General features: G+C 39.3%; 1 protein-coding gene across 2 annotated transcripts; it reads left to right on the top strand.

Annotated features, from left to right (window-relative positions):
* Positions 1–7,196: 7,196 nt before the first annotated feature.
* Positions 7,197–20,141, top strand: LOC113614404 (17-beta-hydroxysteroid dehydrogenase 13). 2 transcript variants are annotated; one of them, XM_027095871.1, is made up of 7 exons: positions 7,197–7,420; positions 9,138–9,245; positions 10,262–10,393; positions 12,121–12,227; positions 14,298–14,435; positions 17,838–17,954; positions 19,927–20,141. In XM_027095871.1, the coding sequence occupies exons 1-7, from the start codon at positions 7,211–7,213 to the stop codon at positions 20,015–20,017; spliced, it is 903 nt and encodes a 300-aa protein (XP_026951672.1). In that variant the 5' UTR covers positions 7,197–7,210; the 3' UTR covers positions 20,018–20,141. The 2 variants fall into 2 exon arrangements, with proteins under 2 accessions (XP_026951672.1, XP_026951673.1); XM_027095872.1 differs by lacking the exon at positions 9,138–9,245 and having other exon boundaries at positions 7,211–7,420; positions 19,927–20,017.
* Positions 20,142–24,933: the final 4,792 nt, after the last annotated feature.

The raw sequence follows: 24,933 nt of genomic DNA on the forward strand, positions 1-24,933 counted from the left end.
GGCTTAGTTGTTCCCCGGCATGTGGGATCTTCCCGGACCAGGGTTCGAACCCGTGTCCCCTGCAGTGGCAGGCGGATTCTTAACCACTGTGCCACCAGGCAAGCCCCATACTAGTCCCTTGATGTTTCTCAACCCACCAGACATGCTTCCATTTCAAGACCTTTGTACATTACTCTTTTCTCTCCAGAACCTTTTCCTCCAGATAGCCACATAACTAGCTCCCTCTTTCCTTTAAGTCTTTTTCCTTAGGTCTTTTCAGAATTTCTCACTCCATACCTAAAACTGCAACCCTGCTTACACAGCCTACACACATTTGCATTTCTCCCTCTGTTCTCTGATCTTCTCCTTGGCACTTATCATTATGGAGCATGCTACATATGTTGCTTACTTATGCTCTTTATTGTCAACATTGCCCTTAGAGTGTAAGCTTCCCAAGGGAAGAGATTTGTTTTGTTTTTAATATTCATTTGTTTATTCATTCATTCATTTGGCTTCTCTGGGTCTTAGTTATGGCATGCAGGATCTTTGTTGCCACGTATGGGAGCTTCGTTGCTGCACGCAGGATCTTTAGTTGCGGCATGGGGGATCTAGTTCCCTGACCAGGGATCGAACCCAGGCCCCCTGCATTGGGAGCTCGGAGTCTTAGCCACTGGACCACCAAGGAAGTCCGGGAGGTGATTTGTTTTTATGTATTTTGTTCACTGCTATACCCCCAATGCCTGGAACAGCCCATAAAACGTACCAAGTATTTGATATATTTTTTTAATGAATGCATATTTCTTCCATGATTCTAGCTCCTAAATATCTCCTTTGTACCACCCTCATTCAGACCACCATCATTTCTGACCTGGATTACTGAAAAACCTCCTAACTGGTCTCCCTTCATCTCTTCTTATCCTTCTTCCAATGCAATCTCCAGCTTGCAGCGTTTCTAAATCTGATGATAGCAGTCTCCCACTCAAAACCTTTTACCAGCCCTCACTGTTGTTAAGACTCTGAGAGATTAAGTCTTTGCTGTGTCTCTATCTTCTCTCTACCTGACACTCTGTGCTCCAAGACAGAGCTTCCTATTCCTTGCATGTGCCATGATCTCCCACCTCCTGATACCCATACACCTGGTTTCCTATGTCTGGAACATTCGTATCCCCTTCATCATCCAGCTAACCCCTTCTCACCTTATCAATTTGGCAGTACACAGAAGCCTTGATGGTGAACTAATGAACCCCTCCAGAAAGGGGGGAAAAAAGTATTTATTTGAAAAGATTACATTCTTAAACTTCTACTTGTCAGATTACTATAGTTAGACTAAACAAACTGTGGATTAAAACAATGTGCACAGATTCCGTAACTTCCTCATCTTATGGCCTCCAAAGAAATAATGGCTTAGTGTTGATCTTGCTTTACACCATGATATACCACCTACCCATCATCAATTACAATATCATACCAACTCTTCTGAGCTCTACAGTGTGCAAGTGACATTCACAGAATGGCTCTGCTCAGAAGGTCAAGTCCAACTCGGATGATACCTCTGCCAATGTTCTCTCCACATTCTCCTTTTCCTTCCCTTTCTTTTGCTATGTAAATGCTATGATTAATATTACCATCATTATTATCTGTGTTCCAAATTATAAATCGCTAGTTATGCTATTCCATCTTTTTCCCTTTCTGGTTATCATTACTTGTGTAAAAATCATTACATTTCTAAAATTGACAGTCAGAGGGGTGGCTCTCAAGAGGGATATTAATTTAAAAGAGAAAAAAAAGCAGACTAAATTCAAAAAATATTTCAGTTTAATAAGAATCTAAATGTTATAGATGGTATTAGTTTAGTCAACAAAATTTTTCCAAAAGCAACTCATCCTAAAATGTAATGCAAAGAGAAATTAATGATAAACGTGATGTGCCTTCATTCATATCAGTAGGAAAAAACTGATGTAACATGTGATCAGAGTAAACTAAATGTTTTTACTTGTTACGAAAATTTGTTGAAATGAAGCCAATGATGTCATGAAGACATGCAAACAAAACTCTTCAACTCTTAAAAAAAAAAAGCAAGGGGGGTAGATTCTATGTTTCTAGCATTTGTTGAGAAAGTTAAACCTGTATTTGAGGAATATGAACATTCTCACCCCAAGATAACAAAAAAAAATAATAAAAGGTAGTTTTCCAGGTGATCTCAGTCTGAATGAAATTTCTCAGCATCCAAACTATTTGAGCATAATGTGAACTAAGTAACATTAACAAAGTGATTTTCACTTTCTCAAAGTTTCTTAATTCTTGGATAATACAGATATCCCAGAAGGTAAAAGAATCTAGATCCTGCTATAAAATTTTTCATTGCCTTTTAGAAGTATATCAGTAGTATATGAATTTGCATGGTGTGAGTCCTCTGGTCTGGCCCACTCTGAGCAAGTGAAATATTGAACTTAGAGGCATTCAACCTGAAAACGGATTCCTGATGTTGCAGCCAGCATGAAGTCTGATCTAAATCACCTATGTTAACATTTAAATATTTAAATGGATCCATATAAACATCACTGCAAACCTGCATGCAGAATGATATAGTCAAGTACTCTTTTTTTATAAATACACTCAGGGTTAAAACTTAAAGAGCCAATTATACTCTCTGCAATGCGATATAGTATAGCCTAGGTCAGGATGCCTCAACCTTGGTACAACTGACACTTGGGGCTGGATAATTCTTTCCCTCAATGCACAGGGCTGTCTGTGGATTGTAAGATGTTTAGCAGCATCCCTGGCCTTTACCCACTAGGTGCCACTAGCATGCCTGAGGTGTGACAACCAACAATGTCTCCAGTCATGGCAAACTGTCTCCTTTGGGGCAAAAGTATCCTTGGTTGAGAACTATTTGGCTGGTTGGTTTTAACTTAGTTGGTCTAAGTTAAAAGTTGGGGCTCTGCAATCTGACTTCCTGAATCCTAACTCAATGTCTTACTGGCTATGGGACTTTAGCAAGTTACTTCACTTTTCTTTCCATCAGTTTCTTCATCTGTACAATGCTCATTCTAATAGGACCTACCTCAAATATTTCCTGTGAGGATTAAATAAGTTGTTACCTAAAGCCCTTATATCAGTCTATGGCAAATAGTAAGCACTTAATAAATTTAAGCTATTACTATTATTATTATTATTTGGTTTATATAACCGTTTACTACTTGAAAATCTACTTCATATACATGCTCTCTCATCTGAGTCTCATATCCCCCTTGTGTGTGGGTATGTGAGGAAGCTTGAACTTACGATGTGTTGGTAAAGGTCTGTGTTGGGTAAAAGCATTTTACCCAGAAGCATTTATTTTTATCATTATTTTCCAGATAAGAAAAGTGAGACATAGAAAAAATAAAAAGAATTGCTTGAAGTCATGCCACTTTTTGTGTGTGTGTGGTAAAACATACATAATATAATGTTTACTACTTTAACCATTTTTATTTGTATTTTATTTTATTTTATTTTTTATTTTTAAATCTTTTGGCCATGCAGCGTGTCGGATCTTAGTTCCCAGACCAGGGATCCAACCTGCCCCGTGCATTGGAAGCATGGAGTCTTAACCATTGGACCGCCAGGGAAGTCCCTTAACCACTTTTAAAAGTAGAGTTTAATGGCATTAAGTATATTCATGTTGTTGTGGAACCATCACCACCATTCATCTCCATAGCTGTTTTTAAACTAAAGTATAGTTGATTTAAGATATTGTGTTAGTTTCAAGTATACAACAAAGAGATCCAGTTATACATATTTTTTCAGATTACTTTCTGTTATAGCTTGTTATAAGATATTGAATGTAGTTCCCTGTGCTATACAGTAAATCCTTATGTTTATCTATTTTATATATAGTAGTGTGTACTATTAAACTCATACTCCTAATTTATCCTTCCCTGTCCTTTCCCCTTTGGTAACCATAAGTTTATTTTCTATATCTGTGAGTCTGTTTCTGTTTTGCAACTAAATTCATTTGTATTATTTTTTTAGATTCCATATATACATGATATCACATAATATTTGACTTAATCCACTTAGTATGATATCCTCCAGGTCCTCCATGTTGCAGCAAATGGCAACATTTCATTAGTTTTTATGGCTGAGTAATATTCCATTGTATATATTTATCATGTCTTCTGGGAATAGGCCCTTTATCTAAATTCTTTAAGCAGCTTATGGAGAAGTAAAAAGAAAGACTTCCCAAGTCTTCTGTTTCTTAAAAATAATCAGCCTAAATTAATCTTCATGCCAAGGAGACACATTACGGGGTGGAAAATTTTGTTCCCTTATTATGCATATATCACATTTTGTTTATCCATTTATCCATTGATGAACACTTAAGTTGTTTCCACTTTTGAGGTATTGGAAGTCACACCCCCTTGTAAGTGAATACTTCTGGCTCTTGGTCTAATGCTCTTTTCCAAATTATCACAAAGGGAACTCGTATAACCTATAATCTCCCCCAAACACAAGAGGTTTTCAGGGAAATGGGCATCTCATGTAAAATGATTAGCAAATTGAGACATATTGAGCTTTTATGAATAAATCAATCAAACTAAGCTTGGTGAGTCCATGCTTTAAGATTCCTTAAGATAATATCTCTACTTCCTTCTTTTCCTTCATTAAAAAACAAAACAAAATCAAAAACATTTCGCAGAGAGATACCAAGCAACCATTAGCTGATGCAGTATCTCTAGGATTATTTCTAGAGGTAAAACTTCATGGTTGTGGACAAAGAATTGTTGCCTGCCATTTTGTAAACAATAAATGTTGCTTTCCATCAAGCCATCAGCCACTGCAGCTGCCCAACCATGCACCTTGAGGGGAATTCAAGATAGAGAAAAACAGGATACTGGCCCAAAATAGTTAAGATGCATATCAAAGGAATAATGTCAAGGAGCCCAGGTTCTTGCATCTTCCCATACATAGAAAAGCACTAAAATTATTAACTTGAGATGTCTGTTTTGTGTGATTAGCAATAAACTTTGATGTTTGACTACATTTTTTTTCCCAGCAAAAACTACTATATATCCTGGCTCTGAAACCACAGAAATGCATCTCTGCGGCAGGGGGCTCGGAGGAGCTCTGGCTCTTTTTGTCTCAGCATAAAAAGAATTCAGTAAAAGGCAAAGTGATAGTTAAGAAGTGATTTATTAGAATAGGACACTTGTGAGCTTACAAACAAGCAGGCAGGCAAGCAAGCGTTAGTGGGTTACATTTTTATAATCAAAGGAAGAGCGGGATTGGGGGGGGAGACCATCTTCTTCCTCCTTCTTCGAGTCTTCCATCAACTCCTCCTAACTGTTGGGTGGGGGAGTTTTTGGCACTATGTGGCCCATCTGGGACTGTCATGGTGCTATGGAAAAATTATTTCAGGTCTCAGTATAATGACGGTCTTTCACTTTGAAGTGTCACCTTTCCCAAATTACTGCTTGTTATGTGTGAAGAGAGCATGTCCTAGGGGGTCATTAACTTGTTGACATTCACTGGGCGGGATGTAGGCCTTATTTTTCCACTATTGTTTTATTGTCTTCAGGCATGACTCATGCCTCCATTGCATGGTTTTGTTGCTAAGCAAGCCTGCCTGGCTTTGCTGCTAAGCGATTTGCTCTGTTTCACAAACAAGCAAGCCCACAAAGTTTCAAGATTTTCCCATTGCTTTCTTGAGTGATCGTTGACTTACTGTGGTTTCCCAAAGCCCCCTAAAGTTCCCTCTCTATCTACAGTCCCCTAGTGGGACTTCTAATTTTTTTTTTGGCTGCACCATGCAGCATGCAGGATCTTAGTTCCCCGACCAGGGATTGAACCTGCACCCTCGGCAGTGAAAGCACAGAGTCCTAACCACTGGACTGCCAGGGAATTCCCTAAACTAACTATTTGATTACCCTACTCTATCCCTATCAGCTCCTCCTTTACCTCTTTGGAGCAGTACACTGTCTGAGAGGGTATAACATCAGGCTATAGTCCTCAGGCCACCAAATAAAACATAATTCTCATTTTTTAGGTTGTGCATCTTTTTTTCAGTTGCCATGGTGAAACAGAGAACAGAACTGCTTCTCAGAAAGTAAGTCCATATTATGCCAGAGAGCTGCTTAAGAATGATAAAAGAAAGGTGCTAATGTTTCTCCTGAATTTAAAAAAGTGAGTTTTTTTATTAGCAGAATAAAAAGAATTGGTCCTAATTAACTTTGGGCAAATAAATCAGAGTATTGATTTCACTACAGTAATAAATATTGATTTTTTTAAATAAATTTATTTTACTTTATTTTTGGCTGTGTTGGGTCTTTGTTGCTGCGTGTGGGTTTTTCTCTTGTTGCGGAGAGCAGGGGCTACTCTTCGTTGCGGTGTGCAGGCCTCTCATTGCGGTGGTTTCTATTGTCGCGGAGCACTGGCTCTAGGTGCGCGGGCTTCAGTAGTTGTGGCGCATGGGCTTCGTTGCTCCGCAGCATGTGGGATCTTCCCAAACCAGGGCTTGAACCCCTGTCCCCTGCATTGGCAGGCGGATTCTTAACCACTGTGCCACCAGGGAAGCCCCAATATTGATCATTTTTCTTCAGAAACTGAACTGCAAGAAAAGTGTGCCTCCTGAAAGTAGAGGAAGTTTAAAACTATGCCTTTACTGTGGAATGTAATAGCAATTAGCACATGGGAATAGGCATGGACGATGGAGGTACAAATGTAGAGAAATGGAATGATAGATACAATAAGAGGGCACCATTTCATTGAACTGTTAGCTACCATAAATCCCATGACCTGATTTCACTCCAATGATAAATGGTTTACTTTTAAATAACTTATGCCCTATACTATGCTTGCATTCATTTTAAACTTAACTGAGTATGAGCTGAATACAAAATAAAATATCAACTTTTAAATCAAGGTATATAGATGTCAAATCAGTGCTTGAAAACTAGTAAAATATAGTATTAAACAACAACAACCAAAAAGAAAATCCAGAGAGGACTTTCTCTTGAGTTCCCTTGTCCCCATGCCAAGTTTTTACTAGCAATTGATACCACTTCAAAAGCTCAAAGTGCATCTAACGCATTAGAACACATGGACAAAGCCTGCCTGCAAATCTAGCTTACCTCTGCCAGTCCCATCAACACCTGGAACACAGCTCTTCCCTGGAGCTCTCTGAAGAGGGTGGCTCTTTGCTGGGACTAGACAGGGACTGAACCAGAGGAGAAGAGTACAGAGCAGAGCCATGAATATTATCTTGGATCTCCTCCTGCTTCTGATCATCATCATCTACTCCTACTTAGAATCCTTGGTGAAGGTTTTCATTCCCCAGAGGAGAAAATCTGTGGCTGGAGAGATTGTTCTCATTACAGGAGCTGGGCATGGAATAGGAAGGCATACTGCCTATGAATTTGCAAAACGGAAGAGCAGACTGGTTCTGTGGGATATTAATAAGGTACTGGATTCATTTACCCACCTTTTAAAGTTACAAGTGAGACAGGTGTTTAAAAACTTATTTGACTTGGGGCTCCCCTGGTGGCGCAGTGGTTGAGAGTCCGCCTGCCGATGCAGGGGACACGGGTTCGTGCCCCGGTCCGGGAAGATCCCACATGCCGCAGAGCGGCTGGGCCCGTGAGCCATGGCCGCTGAGCCTGCGCGTCCAGAGCCTGTGCTCGGCAACGGGAGAAGCCACAACAGTGAGAGGCCCGAACTTATTTGACTTAACATTTGCTTATATTTGTATTTGTCTTTCTCGAAGTTTGGTAACTAAATTCCCTGGAGCCTTACTCTACATATGCATCAGGACGGGTTTTTTGTAGTAGTTGTTGTTGTTTAAAGTACAAGTGCCATATTACCCATCACATCTAGTTGCGGAGAGCGAGTTGGAAGAGGACTATGGTCATGGCACCCAATAGCTTTATTTTTTAAGATTTATTTTTTATTTATTTATTTATTTTTGGCTGTCCAGGGTCTTAGTTGTGGCATGGGATCTTCATTGAAGCATGTGGGACGTTTCATTCCTGCGTGAGGGCTTCTCTCTAGTTGTGGCATGCAGGTTTTCTCTCTCTAGTTGTGGTGCGCAGGCTCCAGCGCTCATGGGCTCTATAGTTGTGGCGCATGGGTTCCAGGGCACGTGGACTCTGTAGTTTGCACGCAGGTTCTCTAGTAAAGGAGCACGAGCTCATTAGTTGTAGCGCAAGAGCTCAGTTGCCCCTCGGCATGTGGGATCCTAGTTCCCTGACCAGGAATTGAACCCGCGTCCCCTGCATTGGAAGGCAGATTCTTTACCACTGGACCACCAGGGAAGTCCCCACAGGATGGTTTGATGAAGGGAACATAACTGAGACCTTAGCAGTGATTTTTATGCCATGATATGCAAGTTTGAAAACATAGACTCAGGAGCCAGGGTACTTCCAAACTGTTTAAATTGAGCAGACAATTTCTCTCAGCCTCAGTTTCCTTATCTAAAATGGGGATAATATTGGGTTGGCCAAAAAGTTCGTTCGGGTTTTTCTGTGCGATGTTCTGTAACAGAAAGAACATCTTACAGAAAAACCCGAATGAACTTTTTGGCCAACCCAATACCTCACAGGATAGGCAAGAACAGGAGTTAGCAAACTACAGCCAATGAACCAAACCTGGCCCCAGAGCAGACTGTTGAGCTCAGAATGTATTTTTTAAAGGTCTGGCAAGACAAAAACCAAATAAAAAACAAAGAAGAATATGTGACAGAATTTCTTCATGCCTTCTCTCACATGCACGCAATCCTAAAATTTTTACAATCTGCTAGGTGCTTTACTGCCTATTACATAGTTGGTGCTCAACAAACATATGTTAAGCATATTGTTGAGTATTCTTCTCCATACTCAAACATCTCCTTTCATGATACCACAAAGAGCAACATCTTTCAAGCATGTTCTTTAAGCTATGAGAATGTAGCAAAACAAGTGAAAACTCGTGAGACTTACATGAGCCTTCCCTGGCAGAAAAGCCAGGTATAATCTCTGCGAGTTAGGCAAGCGGTGCCTCTCAGGAAATTTGCTTACAAACAAGTGGGACATTTTGGACGTGAATTTTAATCTTAAAAAAAATTTCTTCTCCAATGCTTTCTCCCTCACTCTTGTCCCCTCACTGACCTACATCTTTTGGAATTTGCTTTTTTCCAATTACAGCATGGCGTTGAGGAAACTGCAGCTGAATGCAGAAAACTAGGGGCCATTACACATGTGTTTGTGGTAGACTGCAGTAACAGAGAAGAGATTTATGACTCTGTAAACCAGGTGAGACTTCAGAATACAAATTTCTTCCCATAATTTTGTGTCCCCTTACATGGAATATGAAAAGGTTCTTTGTGACTGCCTAATTTAAATTAGATTTGTTTTTTTTTTTAGCCTCTGCTAACTGAGGTAGTTGTGTGAACAAGGAAGGACATAAACCTTTTCCTTCCATATAATGCACTCAACTCTGCCTATTAATTAATTAATTAATCGATTAATTAATCGATTTCATTCTGGTTAGAAGTTTGAGCAGCTGCACAGAGTGACAGAGAAAAGATTTATCATCAGGGAAAAGGATAACTTTCTACTTTCATTTTAGTCCTATTACTTTTGCAGTAATTCCTTTATTTTTTCCTTTAAATATTTCCTCTTTGAGATTTTATTTATGTTGGTGCCAATCTAATCTTCTATAGAAAATATAATATTAATAATTATTATAACAATTTTTAAGGGTAAATATCAAATACAATGGACAAAGCACTCTGAAAATGGTTGTACCCTTTGATTTAATCCCTACAATAACCCTCTTAACCTCACTTGACAGGTGAGCAAACAGATTCAGAGGGTATAAGCCAGACCAGGTCATGTAGCTAGTAGGTGGCAGAGCCAGGATTACTCAATTAGTACTTTAAAAATATTTGGTAAGAACTGATATGTCAGACTAAGGTCATGTAGCTAGTAGGTAGTGAAAATAGGATTACTCAATTAGCACTTTTAAAATATTTGGTTAGAACAGATATATCAATCAACACAAATATTAATTTCATTTTATTGGTAAGTTTCAAAAAATATCTATGATGTACTGGGTACTGAAATTTAGCTGTTAAAAAAAACAGTTTACCCCAGCTTTATGACAGTGTCTTCTTGGCAAACACTCTTTGGACTAAAGCTCTTTCCTGCCTGAACTCTGAGAGATCTCATCAAACAGAATGAAGAATTTAATCCCTGGATGATATCAGCCCCAAAACTTTTAAGTTTCGATACTACACCCAATGAACGTGTTCTTTCTATTTCAACAGGTAAAGAAAGAGGTGGGTGATGTAACTATCGTGGTGAATAATGCTGGGGCAATATATCCAGCTGACCTTCTTAGTACAAAGGATGAAGAGATTACCAAAACTTTTGAGGTCAACATCCTAGGACATTTTTGGGTGAGCGTGAATCAGAAATATTCCTAGTTTGTGTATGTCTGACAATTCCTCTTAAGGTACATGAAGTTCATAATTGAGTTCACATCCTTCTGGATGGGAAACTCCATATCTTTGCCTTAAAACAACAATCATCCAATATTCGTGTCTCTGACAGAAGGGCACAGATTTCAAGGGGACGTGACTCACCAGAATGTAGGCTAGTTAGTCTGCCTTATCCACCAGTACCTAACACAAATCCTGGCATGTACTGGGCACTCAAAAAATATTCATGGAGCTTTCCTAAGGATTGTCAGTGTACACCTTTTCAGTGCTTTAGAGAAAATACATACAGTGTACATTCACTTGTGACCTCATGTCATGGAATTTTAGAACAGAAAGGACAAAGAACTCACTACTTCGGTTATATAGGGGTTGGGGGTTCTTCTGGCTGGAACTCTGAGCAAAGCTCTAGGTCAGGCTGGAGCTTAGAGTTAAGGCTCTACAGACCTCTTATAATTGTTTGGTTTTGTGAGAGACTGAAATATGTCTTTGTAGAGAGCATTTATATGAATTAATCTTCCAGTGCCTCAATATTAGTGTAGAACATAGGACAGATCTGGATTCTGGAAGAGAGAAGAAAAAAAGAGATGTATTCCCCCATTTTCCCAAGCCCCTCACACATGCTAATGAGAATTAATTATTATGCCCACCAAACTACTTAGAGACCCCATGTATTCGTTGTCTACAGCTGCATAACAATTATATCAAAACTTAGTGGATTAAAGCCAGAATAAATGTTCATATTCCTCTCACAGTTTCTGTGGGTCAGGAATTTGGGGGTGGCTTGGTTTGGCAATTCTGGCTCTATGAATTTGCACAGGGTCCATAGGGTGCATTTATAAAATAGTATTGATATTTCTCACCAAACAGTAAAGCTTTTTGGAGGTAAAGAAAGACTTTTTGTTTCCTGTAACATCAACATATAATGCACAGTATTACAAATAGGGAGATACTAATCTCCCTAATCATGGTACATAATGACCATGGGTCAGTACAGGACTCAGCTTTTTCTGCTCAACTTGATATAGGTACACAAGATTTTAACTCTTCTCATTAGCAAGATAAAGCCCCAAACAAACAAACAAAAAATTACATGATACCAGATTACCATACGGAATTTTCTCAGCTCTGAAAACTCTGAATTTTTCCCTTAATAATATTGTTTAGATGATGGATCCATAAAAGAATTTTGATTCCCTCTGAAGGGAAGAAGAGGGATTTTAAGATGAGTTCTTGGCATGTGGTATGCAGTGCACAGCACTCGATGCCAGCTCAAACCAATTGTTTTAATCTTTTTTTCATTTCTGTCATCGGTGGAGAAGTAATCATGGAATCTTGGCACGTATTTCATTTCATTGAAAAAGTTGTCTTAAATGACATTTTGTCTTAAAAGTAAAACTACCGGACTTCCCTGGTGGCGCAGTGGTTGAGAGTCCGCCTGCCGATGCAGGGGACACGGGTTCGTGCCCTGGTCCGGGAAGATCCCACATTCCGCGGAGCGGCTGGGCTCGTGAGCCATGGCTGCTGAGCCTGCGCATCCGGAGCCTGTCCTCCGCAACGGGAGAGGCCACAACAGTGAGAGGCCCGCGTACCGCAAAAATAAAATAAAATAAGTAGAATAAAACTACCTAATTTGGAAACTTAACACCTGTGTCATTGTTTCTTTTGGTTCCGCAATGATCCTGAAGATCACAAAGGCACTTCTTCCAGCGATGATGCAGAGAAACCATGGCCACATTGTCACAGTGGCTTCACTATGCGGCCACGGAGTGATTCCTTATATTATTCCATATTGGTAAGTATTACTTTCTAGTAGTGCTATATATTTTTACACTTTTGAGGTTTTATTAGACCTCAGATTCCAGTCCTCATAACAGGTAATTTGTTTTATTTTTCTTTATTTTATTTATTTATTTCTGGAGAGCTAGAATTGTGTTTTCTTCATTTTTGAATCTTCTTAGAACAAAAAGTCAAATGCCTTGCAAAAAATAAAAGCTATAAAAAGTCTCATAGCAGATAATTTGGATTTACAGAATGTATACAGTAGTTTAGAATAAACTCTTAAAAATGACTTCTCCTAAAACAAGGAAACTGGTTTTAAATGAAAAATCATTTAAAATATTTTTAGATTTCTGAAAACTCCTCCACAGAGCAATGAAAGAAAACAGTAATGCCAAGCATGTTTCCATTGTATCCTGGAATGAGTAGATGCTCATAAAGGAAATAAGGAACTAAAAAACAAAAATAAAAACAACAAAAAAAGAAGGAACTCACAGACTAAGAAGCAAAATATAAGGAAGTCCAAATGAACACAAATCTATGCCATGGCCTGCATGCCCAAGATAAGCTAAACAGAGTGGCTCCTGGATCAAAACATTTTTCAGTGTGCTTGTGCCATGAAAGATTGTGTGTGTGTGTATGACAGAGAGAGAGAGAGAGAGAGAGAGGGATTGAGAGAAAGCCTTTACCGTATTAAAAGATGCAGATAGCATATTCCATGCTCTACCAAGGACATAAAGAAACGAAAGTGGGAACTCCCTAAAGACACACTATTTGCAAAATATCTTTTCTTCATACACTCCTTCAATGGCATCTCATTTCCTTATTCTGGTCTTATATCAACCTCATAGAAAAATTTAATTTGTTAACATTTTGGCCAATTCTTTTTGTAACAGCCAATACATGTGTATCAGTGGGTGGGGATGGGGGTGGATAGTTAGTTGGTTTATTACTTACCTACACATCCATGTTCAAAGTTGAATTTGGTCACGGACCAAATTATTTCTGACACCAAATGTAGTCACAGATGTAGTTAATTTTCGCTGTAGGTTAAGGTGTCCTTGCACATACATATGGTTGTTTCAAGCTGCCTCTAGCATCTTAAAACACAAATCAGAATTTCACAGATTAAACATTTAATATTGTTTTAATGTTTAGAAATGGGGAAACCCAATGTAACAATTGTTTTCCTTTTCTCTTTTCCTTTAAGAGAGCAGCCAGCCTTTAACTTTATGGTTCTTGTCATCTGAGTCAAAAATACAATTAACATTACATAGCTTCTTATAGGTAATAAAGTTATTATGCATATGCTATTTGATTTAATCCTCAAGATGGCTCTATATTTTATTACCAGCATCTTTTTATAAATGAATTTTATTTTGTTTTTTGGCTGCACTGTGCGGCGTGTGGGATCTTAGTTCCCCAACTCAGGATCAAACCTGCACCCCCTGCATTGGAAGCGCAGAGTCTTAACCACTGGACCACCAGGGAAGTCCCTATCACCAGCATTTTAAAGATCAGAAAATCAAAGGAAGAAGACAAAGTAATATGTTGAAGGTTGCACACACTAACACACCCACATCACCTGAAGTCTTTTTACTCCAGATCTTCACAATGAAATTAAGAAGCCAAAGTGAACTCCGCATTTCAAAAGAGAAACTATCAAGAGAGAGAGAAATGTGTAGAGTCCCACAGAAGTTTGTTAATACAGATATTAGTTACATAGTTTTTCTAAACATGATTTTCCTGATTCATATTTTTCAAAATAAAAACAGCAGTAAAAACTGATTAGAAAACAGTTTAAAGATTGAATGGAAAAACCTTATAGGTAGAATGAGCAGTAAGCAAGTCAATCAAAGTTATTAAAATTTGTTCTATTGTTTATCACCGCTAATTAAAAAAATCGGTAAATTCAGAATTCAGTGAAATCAGATAAGAAAATGTAAATGAAAATAGATGACCAAGTGGAAGATTTGGGGGTTTGGCTTTTATGTGTTCTCAAACAAAATCAACATTTTCCTCTCACAGAAAGCTGAGGAATGTTTCACTTTCCCTTAGCTAACAGGGGTGGATAATTCTCTTACAGTTCCAGCAAATTTGCTGCTGTTGGCTTCCACCGAGCTCTGACATCAGAATTTGAAGCCTTGGGAAAAACTGGTATCAAAACCTCGTGTCTCTGCCCAGTTTTTGTGAATACTGGGTTCACCAAAAACCCAAGCACAAGGTAAGGTCAAAATCAAGTTAAGATGGAAATATGGCATGAGAAATTGGTATGAAACCTACATGAGAAATTTTTAGGTGGGTCAAATGAGAAAATAGAAAACAAAAAAACGAAAAAGGAAAAACATTTTTTCTTATTAATGTTATTGTATTGCCTTTATGTTTTCGCTTTGAAATTAGATGAACAAAGGGGAAAAATGCATTAGGGGCTAGTAGAAGTGATCAGCTGCCAATGAATCAGGCGTTGGGTATTTATTCGTGTCCAGGTGAAAGACTCAACACACACACAGGTGTTAAGAGGGAGTGAGAATGGGGGTGGGTCAGATGGAGAGGTCTTCCCGGGGGTGATGGCAAGAGTGTCCTCTCCTGGAAACCACACCCCCAAAACGAATGTTACCTCACCTCCCCCCTCCCGCTCGCGGTTCATCCTCCTCAATAGAGTATGGAAAGGCACAGGTATATGCCCCGTTTCCATATTCGACAGCACTGGCCACAGAGCTAGCACAAAGTACTCCAACATCTTCCAAACTTGCCTGATCCTAAGCGTCATCACTGTGCTTATATAAAAAATACATGTTCTTAGGCTCTTCCTTAGAGATTCTGATTCAGTAGAGTGAAACGAGCTCCAAGAATGTTTTGCTTTGTTTACAAGGAAACCAGGTAACTCTGGAGGCAGGTTTGCAAAACATTGACATAGTAAATATAACCACATGCATTTGATCATGGCTACCACCCTGTCCTCCTTTAAAATACAAATGTTCCGAGACTCCCTGGTGGCGCAGCGGTTGAGAGTCCGCCTGCCGATGCAGGGCACACGGGTTCGTGCCCCGGTCCGGGAAGATCCCACATGCCGCGGAGCGGCTGGGCCCGTGAGCCATGGCCGCTGAGCCTGCGCATCCGGAGTCTGTGCTCCGCAACGGGAGAGGCCAAAACAGAAAGAGGCCCGTGTACAGCAAAAAAAAAAAAAAAAAAAAGCAAATGTTCCTAGAAGCGGCAATAAGCTGAGTCTTTAACCCCTCAGTCAAGGTGAATTTCTTTTTTTCTTTTTCCTAAACTGAGAACTTTTTTTTTTTTTAAGTTTATTTATTTATTTTTGGCTGCATTGGGTCTTCCGTTGCTGCGCGCGGGCTTTCTCTAGTTGCGGCGAGCGGGGACTACTCTTGCTTGTGGTGCGCGGGCTTCTCATTGCAGTGGCTTCTCTTGTTGCGGAGCACAGGTTCTAGGCACACGGGCTTCAGTAGTTATGGCACGAGGGCTCAGTAGTTGTGGCACACGGGCTTAGCTGCTCCACAGCATGTGGGATCTTCGCGGACCAGGGCTCGAACCTGTGTCCCCTGCATTGGCAGGCAGATTCTTAACCACTGCACCACCAGGGAAGTCCAAGGTGAATTTCTTGACCAAGTACTTTGTTTCTGGTAAAGGAGGATTTGAGACGATAAGAGAGGAGAAATTGGCCCTGAAAAGAGGAATAAAGCGGAAAGGTGAGGATAAGGACCCTAAAATTAATACACCTGCTTCACAATTTGCCTCGATTCTAATAAACATTGTGCTACAGGTTAACAAAATATACTGAGCTTGCTAATCTGAAGCCAATTTATTATTGGAAAGGAATTAGTCCTAAATATAGTCATTCAAAGGAGCTAACAAATTCCCTTTTAAGCTCAGCCTCGTTTGAAGCTACTGACTCTGAAACTCTGCATTAGCTGCGTCATCTCCAGAGCTGTAGCCACTCCCTGGCAGTTGAGTCCTTAACTGTGTTAGAACACAAGTACTTAACAAGTACACGGTACTGTACGTAAGTAAATACAGTGATATAATTGGGACTCTGGGCTCAGTTTTCTGAAATAGGAAACTGGGCCCAATACAAATCCTCTTGGTAAGCATTCAGGCTTAGTGTGAGCCCAGAGTACCAGTTCTTCCAGAGGGGAAGGCAAAATAGATGACAAGAGTAAGGCTAATATGATCTCGGGTATGTGGGTTCCTGGGGGTGACCCTGGGGACTGACCCAGGCAATGCTGAAAATTTGGAATTGGTATCACCCAGACTACCTGATTCTGAACTTCCTTGACAAAGGCTAACATGTCCATGTACTAATGTGAGGCTTGGCTAGAGACAGGGTTGATAGACCCAGGTAGGGGAAATCAGGGAGGGAAGAGGTAGTACCCAATAATTTAGAAAACTATTGATTTGTATTACTCTCTGCTGGCTTGCCACTCAAAGTCATGGAAACCTCAATCACATAATAATCTGAAGTAAATCACATGTATCTCAGGGAAGGAAGTTATAACAGTCACTACTTACTTAACTCCTCCGCACAACCTTTGTATTCTCTAAGCCATTCAGCCTATGCCTAGACAACTTAACTTTGGTGCAATACTTTCAATCCATTTACATTTTAATTTCCTGTCATCATCTTGCCTTAATGGGCATTCTATACTGGCCTGTGGTTATGAATACTTCTCAAGAACCCATGTATACAGTCTTCAGTATAATCAAGGTCACACCTCTAGTTGTAATGTAATACTCCCTATGCATGTCTTGAACTCTCATTAAACTTCAGCATAGGCAAGTCAGCAGTGAATCTCAAGTACTAAATGCCCTCAAAACAATCCAGCTTTGTGGGATACCTCCACAAGAAAGCAAGTGTACTTAGCTATAGATTTCTCTTCTCATATCTAACAAGCCCTGAAGAAAGATGCCACATGTTTCCTTTCTGTCCTTTGATCAGTCCTACCCACTACTCTTCCTTGCCTGGCTCCTCTTCTCTTCTATTATCTAATTCCTCATCACCATTTTGATGTTTTGACTGAGTGAGCCATGAAACACACCTACTGGATGTGAAAGTAGTAGATTGTGATAACAAAACATCAATGTGGCATGGGGGAGGGAAGGCAGGTGGCATTTGTGCAGTGAATCCTGGAAGCTTTTATTTTATTATTATTATTTTTTAAATAAATTTATTTATTTAATTTATTCTTTATTTTTGGCTCCGTTGGGTCTTCGTTGCTGCGTGGGGGCTTTCTCTAGTTGCGACGAGTGGGGGCTACTCTTCATTGTGGTGCACGGCCTTCTCATTGTGGTGGTTTCTCTTGTGGCAGAGTACAGGCTCTAGGCTTGTGGGCCTCAATAGTTGTGGTGCACGGGCTCAGTAGCTGTGGCTCGTGGGCTCTAGAGTGCAGACTCAGTAGTTGTGGTGCACGGGCTTAGTTGCCCCATGGCATGTGAGATCTTCCTGGACCAGAGCTCGAACCCGTGTCCCCTGCATTGGCAGGCGGATTCTTAACCACTGCGCCACCAGGGAAGCCCCTGGAAGTTTTTAAATCCTAATTAGTGAAAAGATAATTTTCCTGCTTTTGCTAATTATAAAAAACAACAAAAAGGACCAAACTTTTCTTTTTAATCACAGACTATTCCCTGTATTGGAGACAAATGAAGTTGCAAGAAGCTTGATAGATGGAATACTTACCAATAAGAAAATGATTTTTGTTCCATCATATCTCAATATCTTCCTAACACTAGAGAGGTAAGTACAGCAAAACACCTAAAATACTGCAACACTGATAGAGCTATCATTATGGAGAGTTTTTCAGTTGTGAAATTTGCCATGGAAATTCTCCATGCCTGGGGAGAAGAGTTAAGTTTCCTCTACTATTACCTTACTCAATCTATAAAAAGAGAATGATTCATTTTCTCTACTCCATCTATTACCTCTGGCCAGTCTTTGCCAGAGACTATTCTAACTGAAGGAAAGACAGTTTAAAGAGAGAAAGCAATATGGTGAACTAGCTAAAAATAAAGGGTCTATAAAGAAGCCTGCTGGGGGTTTGATTAAGACTGCATTGTATCTATAGATCAATTGGGGGAGAGCAGACATATTAACAATATTGAGCCTTCAAATCCAAGAGCACAAAGAACACAAGGTATCTTTTTATTTTTTCATCTTTCTCAATATGTCTACACAGTATTTTGTAGTTTTCAGTGTACAAATCTTACACACCTTTTGTCAGGTTTATCCCAAAGTATTTCATGGTTTTTATGCTATTGCAAATGGCATTTTTTTAAATTTTCTATTTCCCATTGTTTGTTGCTAGCATATATTTGATTTTTGCACTTTGATCTGTATTTAGCAACCTTGCTAAACTCACTTCTAGTAGCTTTTTTGTAGATTCTAACAGACATTTTTACACAAATGATCATATTTCCTGCAAATAAAGATACTTTTATTTCTTTTTTTCCAGTCTATATGTTTTTTATTTCTTGCCTTATCACACTGGCTAGAACCTCCTATGCAATGTCAGAGAGGATTGGTGAAAACACACATCCAAGTGTTGTTTCTGATCCTCAGAGGAAAGTAGTCAGTCTTTCACAATTAAGAATGATATCAGCTGTAGATTTTTTTCATTTTCTCTTTATCAGGTTGAAGAAGTTCCCTTCTATTACTACTTTGATGAGCATATTCATCAAGAGTAGATACAGATTTTGTCAAATGCTTTTACTGAATATGTTAAGGTATTATGGTCTTTCTATTTTAGTTTGTTCATATGGTGCATTACACTGACTCGTTTTAAAGATTAAACCAACCCTGCATTGTAATGTCATTGTCTGATTTTTGTGTCAGGATAACACTTACCTCATAAACTGAGTTGGAAAGTATTCCCTCCTCTTCTCTTTTCTGGAATAACTTGTGTTGAATGGGTATTATTTCCTTCTTAAACATTTTGTAGAATTCAACAGTGAAACCATCTGAGCCTGTTGTTTAGCCTCTTAGCTAAACAATAAGCTCCTCAAAGGGAGTAGCCGGTTTTTTTGTTTGTTTGTTTGTTTTGTTTGTTTGTTTTTGCGGTACGCGGGGGCCTCTCACTGTTGTGGCATCTTCCGTTGCGGAGCACAGGCTCCGGACGCGCAGGCTCAGTGGCCATGGCTCACGGGCCCAGCCGCTCCGCGGCATGTGGGATCTTCGCGGACTGGGGCACTAATCCGTGTCCCCTGCATCGGCAGGCGGACTCTCAACCACTGCGCCACCAGGGAAGCCCAGGAGTAGCTGTTTTTAAAGTACTTTAGTCTACCTTATTATAGAGGGCATAATATCAATAGATATTCAGTAAAAACTCAAGGAGAGGTGGAGAGGCAGATGGAATGGATTCTGGTGGTGTTGCTCTGTGAACTCTTAGCATCAGGATTCATTGACAGTTACAGCAATAAGCCTAGATCTTCAGTTTTAGGTCTTTACTCACATAAGATTTCATATAATAGTTTACTAATATGAGAAGGTGAGAAGAGTGGTATATATCAGTGCTTTCTTTATATTTGCATAATATTTGAACTGTGAGTATTAAAAGATACACACAAAAAAAGAGAGAGGTAGATGTGAAGAAAGAACAGAAGAAAACTAAATGCAAACCAGATAACTCTCAGGGTATTTTTAACTGACAACAAAAAAGAACTCTGGTGTCAAAGATTTTAAATTGAAATTTTTTCATCTTTTTTTCATACAGATTTCTTCCTGAACGTGCCTTGGCAGCCATAAATCATGTACTGGATATTCAATTTGAAGCAGTGGTTGGCCACAAAACCAAAATGAAATGAATAAATGTGCTCCAGGCTGAGACGTATGCACCTTAATGATGTGGAACTAAGTTTAGAGTCAATGCTTCAAAGCTCTATTTCACATTTTTCAATGCCATTAATATTAAAAACATTGGTTTGACACTAGCAGTGGTCAAATGAACAAGACTAATCACCTGTCTTTCTATTTCTCGAGATTATTTCTGTAGTTTTAATAGTCAGATCCATTTTTTATTCCATGCCTCTTAAAAACTTCTATGCTTACATAAACATACTTAAAAGGGTCATTTTTCTTTAAGAGATTTCATTTCTTTTCTTTCCGTTTAAAGGTGGACAAAGCTACCTCCCTGACCGTAAATACAAAAAGAACTTATTTACAGAGGGAAGTTTTAAGACTGTTCTTAAAGTAGTCTTCCAAACTGTAGCCAGGCCACAGAATGTCAGCAAGTACACAGTGTGAGTGAGCAGTTAGAGATCAAGTTAAGCAGGCAGCTGTGCTCCAAAAGGCAGAAAGATTACTCCTATGAAACTCAATGTTTGGGAGCTTTCTCTAGCTTCTCCATTTTTCATCAGCCCCAAACAGAGCTTTCTCACCTGATTCTGTCCCTTATATAGCTCTTATATCCACCAAGAGTGGACCCTCCACACTTTCTGCCCTTTTTATAATCTCTTAAAATACTATGACATTATAAAAGGTGACTCTCTCTTGAATCTCAGAGTATCTAAAATTTTAACCCCACGGTAACCTCTTCTTTGTAGTTTATGCTTTCACATATCATTGGTACCAGAGATGTTTAGACAGTTTTGAGCTTCAAAAATGAAAGCTAACACAGGGAAAGGAACTAGGCTGGCTACCTAATAGTGCACCACAGATCTGAGAGATGGAGGGGAAAAGAGAGTGGTCTTTTTTTTTTCTTAATAGAAAGAAAAATCTGATTCCAACTACATCAAGAATAATCTTGTTTTCTGTGTTTTTCACACATGTTATAGGCTGCTTTTACATCGACTATCCTATTTTATCCTCATTAAAAACAAATCATTAATAAAAACAATTTCTTAAAAACAAATGATAAATGTGTTGTTGTGCTTTTAAAAAATGACCTCTTGTAGTTATAAAATTAAGAGTTTTGATTTCTAATCTCTGAATCTCTGTGAGCCTCCTTCAGGAAGCAAGGATCTGGGTGGTAGCAGAGAGATCTTGCAGATGTTGAGGGGAACAAGGGGTTCTCCGAACTCCAGCTTCTTTGACAGTTAGGAGTGTTGGTGTATGTGCTGAAACTTACTGAGTCCTTTGTATGTGAGGCACTGAGCAGAGTACTATTGTTTTACGATTTTTTTCCTTGTTACTTTGGCAATAATTTTTGTTCATGATATTCTTTTAATTGTTTGCCTTAAAACTAAGAATTTATGAGAGAAACCTTAAAATGTATTATTTTAAAAGTATGATTACAAAACTTCAAAAGATGAATATGTATAGTAAAAAATATAAACCCACCCCGCACAATCCCAGTCCCTAAATGTACTATTAATGTACAGTCTTCCTATCTTTTTCTAATGCATGCACAAGCACATATATGAGAAATACATTACATTCTTTTACTGCATGTGTTACACAAATTGTTTCAAGACACACATTATATTCTGTAACTTGCTTTTCTAACTGACCAACACATGCCCAAAGCCTTTTCTTTCAGTATATAGAGTTTAACCTCATCCTTTTTCATGGGCACACAGTACTAAATGGTACTATATTTGATCATCCCTTTGTAATATAACATTTAGGATGTTTCCAATTTTTCTCAATTTATTTACTCTTTATTTACTTAACAAATACTTATTGAGTGTCAGCCACAGTTCTAGACCCCGGGAAACATGAGTGAATAAAGCAAACTTCTTGCCTTAATGGAGCTCACATTCTAGTAGGACAAACAACAGACTGCAGATATCATGAGAGAGAGTTTCTAAAATAATAAGAGTTGGGACTTCCTGGTGGTAGAGTGGTTAAGACTCCAAGCACCCAATGCAGGGGACCTGGGTTCAATCCTGGGTCAGGGAATTAGATCCCACATGCCGCAGCTAAAGATCTCGCGTGCCTCAACTAAGACCCAGCCCAGACAAATAAATAAATAAATAATAAAATAGTAGAGTCAAGGAAGATCTCTCTGAGAACTAACATTTTTGGGTAGAAATATGTGTGAAGTGAAAGCATGGCCTGTGCAAATATCTAGGGAAAGGAAAGTGCAAATTCTGACGAAGGAACAAACTTCTCTGAAGAACTGTATGAGGGCCACTGAGGCCAGAATGGACGAGCAAGTGGGCAGTGTTGTAGGTGACGTGCCAAAAGAGATACCAGACTGTTGGAGACCACACAGGCCACAGTAAGAAGTTTTGATTTTTCTGAGTGTGAGAGAAAAGATCTGAGGATTTGAGTTAGGAACTGACCCATATAAATGAAATCCCAACGTTAGATGCAAAGAAAAACTTTCCCTTTTTAATCCAATTTTTGGCTTTAAGCCTTTGTGAGTGAAACTCAGAGAAATACCTGGAAGCACAAGTATCGAGCTCTCTTTTTCCTGTATACTTTGACTATTGACTTCTTCCTTGTTAGTTCCAGGTATGTTTCTAAATGTTTTACTATGACAATCTCCATCTCAGAAATCTCCTCAAGGGTACTCACTAACACCAAAATCCCAGTTCCAGGGCTAACTCTAGGGTGTGCAGGGCCCTGGGCAAATGTTTCCTGTGGGTTCCTGTCTATATAAATAAGTCAATTAAAAATGTATTACAGGGACTTCCCTGCCAGTCCAGTGGTTAAGACTCCACACTTCCACTGCAGGCAGCACAGGTTCAATCCCCGGATGGGGAACTAAGATCCTGCAAGCCGCATGGTGTGGCCAAAAAAAAAGAAAAAGTATTATATAATTCATAGGTCCATTGAGGTACAGGGATATATTGATGAAGATTTAGAATAATAACAAAACTATTTATTGTCCACTCGATGCAAGTAAAGATTCTTCTTGGTATCCAGGTGCTATTTCTTCTTGTTTGGTTCAAGAGTCATTTCTTTTTTTTCCTTATTATCAAATGAGCCATTTCTTGCCAATTTCATATCTTTCAGCACAAGAAACGATAGTAATGCTATTATTTCTCATAACACCATGGTGCTTCTAAAATGTTTGTATTAAAATAATATGAATCTTCTAGCCTCTACAACACTCTACTACCATCTGTATCATGTTAGTCACATCATTACTCTTGATTTTGCGCCATCCATTGTGCTACTTGTAAATACTAGCTTCCAGTCACTCGAAGACTGTTATGGCACTTCTTTGATAATAACCACAAATTCAAGCCTGACCCAGAGTGTGCAGGAAACGTGAATAATTTGTTTTCTGGTCATGTTAAATTTATCATTTAGAATGTTATAGCGTAACATGGAACAACACATATTCTATGTCTTGCCTTGAACTCTTTAGGCCATAATTATTGCATTCCTAGAATGTGAACTTTTTCAACACTGACTGCACCTTGTCTCTCATACATCACCACCAGCAGGAAGGGGATTTTAGGCATAACAAAATAAATAGTCAAATTCATGCAAGGAATGTCTGTTTCTCATCTGGGAGAGCTTAACACACTAACCAGGGAGAAGAGAGCATCACCACATCCATCAGAAGGGTCCATTGTTGTGGTGAAGAACATCTAGAAAGCCCTCAGAAGTGATAGATGCAGCCACTCCCAAAGGACTCCTTGACCATGGTGTAGAACCTACAAAGGGGATGGGGCAACTGCCCTAAATGCCAGTGGCAAGGAGTGTAAGGACACCTGATGCCACCCCTGGAGCCCTTGGGTGTTATACAGCAGAAGTGGCAGCATGGTTAGCACATAGACAGTGAAAGTGGATGCCTGGGCCCACATGGCCTGAGCAGTGGACCTTAGATAGCCTAGAGCCCTAAATTAGACCTATATCCAAAATAAGTGCAAATCACCCCAAATCAGCATGTCAGCATCACTTCAACAGCCCAATTTCACATGATCCTGCAAAGGAAATACCTTGCCAAACAGCAGCAGCAGCAATCTGCTCACCAGGCACCTCTCCTAGAACTGGGGTCTGAAAACAGCCCCAGGATGACACCATACATACAAGAGCTCCAGGACATCTGGTCAATTCCATGTGCACAGAGAGACAGACAGCTCTCCAAGGGGAGAAACAGGGCCAGCACCAAAAGAGGACTTAGAACATTTCAAAGAAGTCACTTCAAAGAGGAAGACTCTCTGAGGCGCAGGGCTGAGGCAAGGTGTCTGTGTGCCCAGGTCTAAGAGTAGCAGTGCCCAGCTCCTTCAGATTTGTGCACAGCTTAAAGGGACACCGAAGTAAATGTATGGCTGAAGAGAAATTTTTCAGTTAGTCTCGGATCTAAATCTTATATTATGCATATGATAATGTTTTTAAGGATGAGATAACATCTAACATTCAAGTTCCCCATTTATTGAGGGCATGATACTCAAAAGACTCATCACAGCATTGCTCTATTCCGTTGCACCATGGCCATCACATGAGAGCATGCTGGAAATGCAAACTCTTAGGTCCCACCCCAGACTTACATAATCAGAGTCTGTACTTTTTTAAAGGACCCCTAGGTGATTGATATGTACGTTAAAGTTTGAGAAGCATTGCTTTTTATGACATTAACTTTGAATTTAGTGTAGCTCCGTGTCAGAACTTGGCTGTCCTAAATATAATTACAACAAATCCAACAGTTACCTCTGTGCTTATTTCTTCACAAATTATATGAGAAACCATAGGGAGGAAATTCCAACCCCTGTCCTAAGTGTCCTTTCACACTTTCTTTTTGCTTTCTCTTGTATCTAAGATTATTAGATAGCATAACTTTTTCAATTTACTTCTTCAAATATGCTAGGTGTTTTGTTGAAAA

Source organism: Aethalodelphis obliquidens, unplaced genomic scaffold (assembly GCF_003676395.1).
Source record: "Aethalodelphis obliquidens isolate GAN/ISIS:26980383/991018 unplaced genomic scaffold, ASM367639v1 scaffold95, whole genome shotgun sequence".
NCBI classification, from domain to species: Eukaryota; Metazoa; Chordata; class Mammalia; order Artiodactyla; family Delphinidae; genus Aethalodelphis; species Aethalodelphis obliquidens.